This window comes from Rhinopithecus roxellana, chromosome 4, assembly GCF_007565055.1.
Source record: "Rhinopithecus roxellana isolate Shanxi Qingling chromosome 4, ASM756505v1, whole genome shotgun sequence".
Classification (NCBI taxonomy): Eukaryota; Metazoa; Chordata; class Mammalia; order Primates; family Cercopithecidae; genus Rhinopithecus; species Rhinopithecus roxellana.
In genome coordinates this window covers 43,971,929-43,977,928 of record NC_044552.1, presented here as the reverse complement: position 1 = coordinate 43,977,928, position 6,000 = coordinate 43,971,929, and the positions used below count along the sequence as shown (strand labels likewise).

The following is a 6,000-nucleotide window of genomic DNA, read 5'->3' as shown; positions in this document are numbered from 1 at the left end:
AGTCCCTGAGGGTTTTATGACAGCATCTGATTGGCAGAGTCCTTGGACCATGGCAGCAAGAGAAACTGGGAAGGTGAGGTTCTGACTTCTACTTGGGAGACAAGAGCCTAAAGAAGAGGGATTCCACAAATGTAAGAGAGCCATTGAAATGTTCCCCATGGCTAAAAAAAATTGACAGCTTCACCTTGCTCTCTCTTTTTTTGTTTTTGTTTTTTGTTGTTGTTGTTGTTCTTGTTCTTTTGATCCCCATCAAGCTAATCAAATGGTGTTTACTCAGAAGTTTCTAGAAGCAGAAAACCTGAAGAAGTTCTTCTGATGGCAGAAATTGTAGGATCAATGAAAAAACACAAACTGTTGGTCTTCTCCACTGTCTCTATTCCTCCCTCTCTCAGGGTATATGAATTTGTGTGTTTTATACTGGACAAGCATAGTATTGTATTATGCTAATAACATATGCATTGATTGATTGATTGATTGATGAAACATTAATTGAATTCCAGAAAATATGCAAGAAACAAGAAGTATTAATGCAAATGTAAGTAAGATCTGTTCCTTTTATTCTTAGAATTCACATCCTAATTAGGAAGTATCATGCAAACCCCTAATTTTAGGCAGCATGAGAAGAGCTTTAATAGGGAAGGCACTGTGCACATGGGTAATGTTTACAGACACAAATTCTAACCCCTGTAATAGAAAACCCAGGGTTAAAGGTATTGTCCAGTTATACCTATATCATAAACATATTGGTAAGTATATTTTGTCAAACAGATGACTGGAGATATGTCAATAGACTGTTCTGTTTTACTGATAAGCTCAGACTTCACTGTATGCTTTCCATTTTTATTCAGATTAAAGTTTTTTATCTTTCATTGCCTTCAAATAATCATTTCAAGCTTTGTTGTTATTCAGACACTGTAAAATGAAATTTTAGATTATAGAATGTCCTTGAAAATAGAAACTTGTTACTACAATACTAATGTTTTAGTTTCTAGTCTTAAAACATTATCGCTTTTAATTTACATTTCTTATGTATACTCATTTAATAACCAACTTTAAATTTAGTAATCACATTTTTCCCCTAAGCTTTGATTAGAACAATTATAGTAAATGAAAATAAGAAAGTAATTTTTGTAAGGCTATTCATAAAAAACCCTTTTCGAACCATAAAGAAGCTTTCCAAATAGATTTTTTCAGCATTAGGCCTCCAAAAAAAACTATTTCTGTTCTGCATAAGATACCCAGATCCAAAACTCTTTCATTGTCTGCTCATCTTTGTTTTGGTCTCCCCTAGTATAATGGCTCCCAGCAAAAGGCCTAGCACACAAACGGTGCTCAATAAGTGCTGCTGAATGAATGTCTGACCCTCTTAACTCAGACCAAGAAGGTAGAAGCATCAGCAGAAAGTCCCTTCAACAATAGAAAGCCTATGAACAGATGAAAGAAATAGAAAAATAGGTAACTGATTTTTACATGTACCTACCCCAATTTGTCTTTGGCCCTGAACTCTGCTGGCCAATGCCTCTTTTTGGGTTGCCTTAAAGAACAAGAATATATATCAGCACACACCTGACTGAAGTCTTGGTGGAGACTGCCACACCAACTTACGTTATCAACTGATTTGTAATCTATGGCTGAATATTTTCTGTTGACTCACTACTGTACACTTAATTCTGAAGATAATATATATAATGTCTTCACATGGCATCCTGAGTACTGTGTTTTTAAGTTATGCTATTAATGTGAAAGGGGAAAAAAGGACTTCAAACACTGTGATTAACAGACTTTTTTACAGCATCTTTTACTCATTATGGTAAAATGAAGTCAATGCATTAGACATGTTTCATTAAGGCCTATGGACTATAAAGGGATATGCCAGTTTATAGGGATAGGTTAGAGCCAATCCCATTTTTTGCATGTGTGGATCCCTTTGATTAACTCAGATTATCCTCTTTAGAAGTGGGATTATCCTCTTTAGAAGTGGGAATATTGAGGAAGTGGTCTTTCACTGGTTCTTATACCTTTATTTTTTCATCCCCAAATCCCTCAAATTCCCCACTCATATGCACGCATGTGCATACACACACACACACACACACATTCAAAACACACATGCAAAAGAGAAAAATGTCACTGCAACTAACAAAGAATCAAAACCATTGTGGCTTAAAGAAGATAGAAGTTTGGTTCTCTCTCAGGTAAATATCTGGATGTAGGCAAGTCAAACTGCTCTACAAAGCAGAGGTTCCACCTCATTACTGCACTCTGTGGAGCAAACCTTCCTTCCCAAGGACATTATCCTAGCCACATTATCTGTAGGCCAGTCAGCAGGAAGGGTGAAGGTAGCTAGAGAGACAAAAGGCAGAGTACACAGCATCCGTCACTTAGAAAAATGTCCTAAGGTGTGGTAGGGCATGATGGCTCATGCTTGTAATCCTAGCACTTTGGGAGGCCAAGGCGGGCTGTTCACCTGAGTTCAGGAGTGCAAGACCAGACTGGCCAACATGGTGAAACCCCATCTCTACTAAAAGGCCAGGCATGGTAGCAGGCACCTGTGATCCCAGCCACTTGGGAGGCTGAGGCAGAAGAATTGCTTGAACCCAGGGGGCAGAGGTTGCAGTGAGCCAAGACCCACCATTGCACTTCAGCCTGGGTGACAAAGCGAGACTCCATCTCGAAAAAAAAAATACTAGAAAAGAAAATGTCCTAAAGAACTTACATACAACACTTCTACTTTCACCTCTTTGCACTGAACCTAATAACATGACCACATCCAACCTTAATGAAGGCTCAGAAATATCATTTCATTTTTCATTGCTTTCAATGAACATACTGAGGTTTTATTACTGAGAACAGACGGGGAAATGAATATAGGCAGACAACTAGAAAATTGGCATGAGAGTCTTCCTTATCCCTCACATGACGTAATGTGTGGGATTTCATTTTGGAGGTTTCAGGACAGATTCCCTTCCTTCCCCCACCTACCCTACACTATCTTTCTCTCTACCCCATATGCATCCATGAATTTTATTCTTTTCCTTTTTTTAAGACAGTGTCTCACTCTGTCACCCAAGCTGGAGTGCAGTGGTGTGATCGTGGCTCACTGCATCCTCAAACTCTGAGGCTCAAGTGATCCTCCCTTCTCAGCCTCCCACGTAGCTGGGACTACAGGCACATGCCACCATGCCAGGGTTTGTTTTTTTTTTTTTTTTTTTTTTTTTTTTGAGAAATGGGTTCTCTATGTGGTCCAGGCTGGACTCAAACTCCTGGCCTCAAGCAATCCTCCCGCCTTGGCCTCCCAAAGTGCTGGGAACTTTCTTCGTATGTATCCAAACACACTTCTTTTGTGTGTGGAGAAAAGAAGGGAGTAATTAGTGAAGGACAGACTGACTTTCACTATTTAAGCTACTGAGTACTAAGAATTTTAATAAGAGGATCTGAGCCAAATTCTAATCCTCTTCTTGTGTGTTTGCTATCTAAATTGAAACCACAGTCAGTTTTAATTGAACATAAAATCTGCTGTTTGATCCTAAGCAGTAGAACAACATTTTCATTTGCTAGTAAGTGGATTTTGGACTTCCTCCCAAAAGAAGCTAAATTTTAGTGATAGTTACAATATTATCTCATTCAAACAAAGGCCTGGAACATGTAATATTCTCTGGAGAGGTACCAACCTCTGTGAGATCAGATTTAGTACTTTGAATAACAAACTTAAACTCTAAACATAGCCCCGGCTAGCCAGGAAGTTGTTCTCACACTCCACAGAGCGCTAGAGGTTTCAGAGGGACATCTAGTTTCAAAGAATGAAGCAGAGTAGACAGAGCCCACCAACCCTCACACACAAACTTCTTTCTATCTATACTTTATGTATCAAACTTCTATATGAGGCATTGTTTAAAGAAAGGCTTTAACTACTTTTAAAATCTGACCTCGTTGTTCCCAGCTCCAATTCTATTCCTTAGGGATTTGTTTCTTGAGGACATTATAAACTTGAAATTCATAAGCTTTTCAGGAGCTAGTGGAAAAGGGTGAAAAGAGAAGTGACTTAGGGGAAAACTGCCTACCTTTCATTATATTTTGGCAAAAGTTTATTTAACTTATTTAGAAAGACCATAATGATACACACAACCTAGAATCATCATATTATTTGATTAGCAAGACTATATTAGTATATTTGTCTCCCTGGAAGTCATAACCTATGTGTACCATTAAAATTTTTCCTCCATTTATTTTTTCTTTTTTAGTCATTTAAATTTGCTTTCTAATGCTTAAGTCTTTTTTTTTTAATGTGCAAATATATTTATTGCCCCCCCAAATTGGATATTCCTATCCAGGTCAACATACACATAGGAAATGACTAACTGACAAGATCTGGTAAGTTTGCATATTATAGCTTCACCACGACTTTGTTGTTTGTTTCTGTTATCAGAATCTTCTCAGCAGTCCTACTTCATCTGTCAAATATTCCATGGGAAAAAAAAAAAAAAAAAGTCAAAAGCATTCGTAGTCTTGTTATCGTTACTGTTGTTAATTACAAAAGTTCAGTCTTTGTTTTGGTAGATTAGCTTTAAGTAACAATTACATCTCTAAAGGAGTAGTTATGAGTTCCATTCTAAATAAAATACTCTAAGAATTTATTTCTCTCTGCAGCGATTTCTTCATTCTCCAACTCATATTTCTTCATGGCAACAAAATATCGAATAAAGGTTTCTCCTAGAGCCTGCCTCAGACATTGATCTTCTTCCAGTGCCACAAGGGCATCTTCCAGTTTTAAAGGGATCTCAGAAGTTTCTGCTTGGTAAAAGTCTGTGCTTTCATCTGGACCAGCCAAGACCTCATTACTGCTATGAAGTCCATCTAAGCCAGCAGCAACAGTTGCAGCCAGCACCAAGTAAGGGTTTGCTGTTGCTGAGCCTAGCTTATTTTCTATCCGGGTGCCTTTCTCTCCATGACACTTGATGTTAAATATACAGCTGTTGTCATTGTATCCCCATGTTGTAGGCACACTCCCCTTCAGGTCTTTACTGTCCTTAGAATAACGCTTTCGGCAGCTAACAGTAGGCGCCATCAGGCAGCTGAGTGCAGCAGAGTGCTTCAAGAGTCCTGCCAACCATTTTTTCCCAGTGATCGTCAGCTGCTCAGTTCCAGAAGTGCTGCAAAACATGTTCTTCTTCCTATCGACATCCCAGAGACTATGAGACAAAATCCCTGAATTACAAAATCCAGTCTCAATGAAGAAGCTGGAAATGTAATTATATTTCCTTGCCACTTCTTTGACACCTGTTCTGAGGGTAAATGCATTATCAGCTGAGCTAATGCCAAATTCAGGTAGAAAACAGATTTCCATCTGACCAGGCCTGGTAGAGGAGGAAAAACTCTCGACATTTGCTCCAGTGTGATACAAGCCATCAACAAGTTCCTGCATGAAGGGCTGATCATGGTTATTTAAAAATGTTGAAGCAGGAAATGATATAGTCTTTGAATTTAAAAATTCGGGCACACCAAAAATGCAAAAATCACAGATGAAAGCAGAAAGCAGGGAAAAGCCAGAGGCCTGCAGCTGGCTCAGCTGTCTCTTTGCAATGTACCTTGGGGAAGTCAAAAGAGGCTCACCAGTCACAGTGAAGGTATCACATATCACTCTTGCAGTTCTATCAGCCCATGGCAAAACTCTAAAGGTTGATACTTCTGGCATTAGGACTATGTCACTATTAAAACATGTGGCTCTTATGCGATTCATTTCACTGTCCTTAGGATTCGGTATCACTTCAAGATAACCTCGGGGCATGCAAACTCCATGGCTCACTTTCTCCTAAAGAAGGAAAAAAAAATGAAGAAATTAGATTTTGAAAACAAACAAAAGGGTTGGGGGAGAAAAAGTCTTGCAATGAAAAAAAAAAAAAAAATATATATATATATATATACATACGTTTAACATTTGTTGGTTAACACTAACTTGGTATCAGATAAATGTCAAATATTTTAAAATAAAATCCCCAAACA

At 38.2% G+C, this 6,000-nt stretch overlaps 1 protein-coding gene across 1 annotated transcript in view; it reads right to left on the bottom strand.

Moving 5' to 3' along the window:
- Positions 1-225: 225 nt before the first annotated feature.
- LGSN (lengsin, lens protein with glutamine synthetase domain) overlaps positions 226-6,000 on the bottom strand; it is a 44,692-nt gene continuing 38,917 nt past the window's right edge. The window contains exon 4 of the mRNA XM_010364278.2: positions 226-5,809. Coding sequence (XP_010362580.1) covers positions 4,610-5,809 — 1,200 coding nt within the window. The 3' untranslated portion in view covers positions 226-4,609. The remainder of the gene's footprint in view (positions 5,810-6,000) is intronic.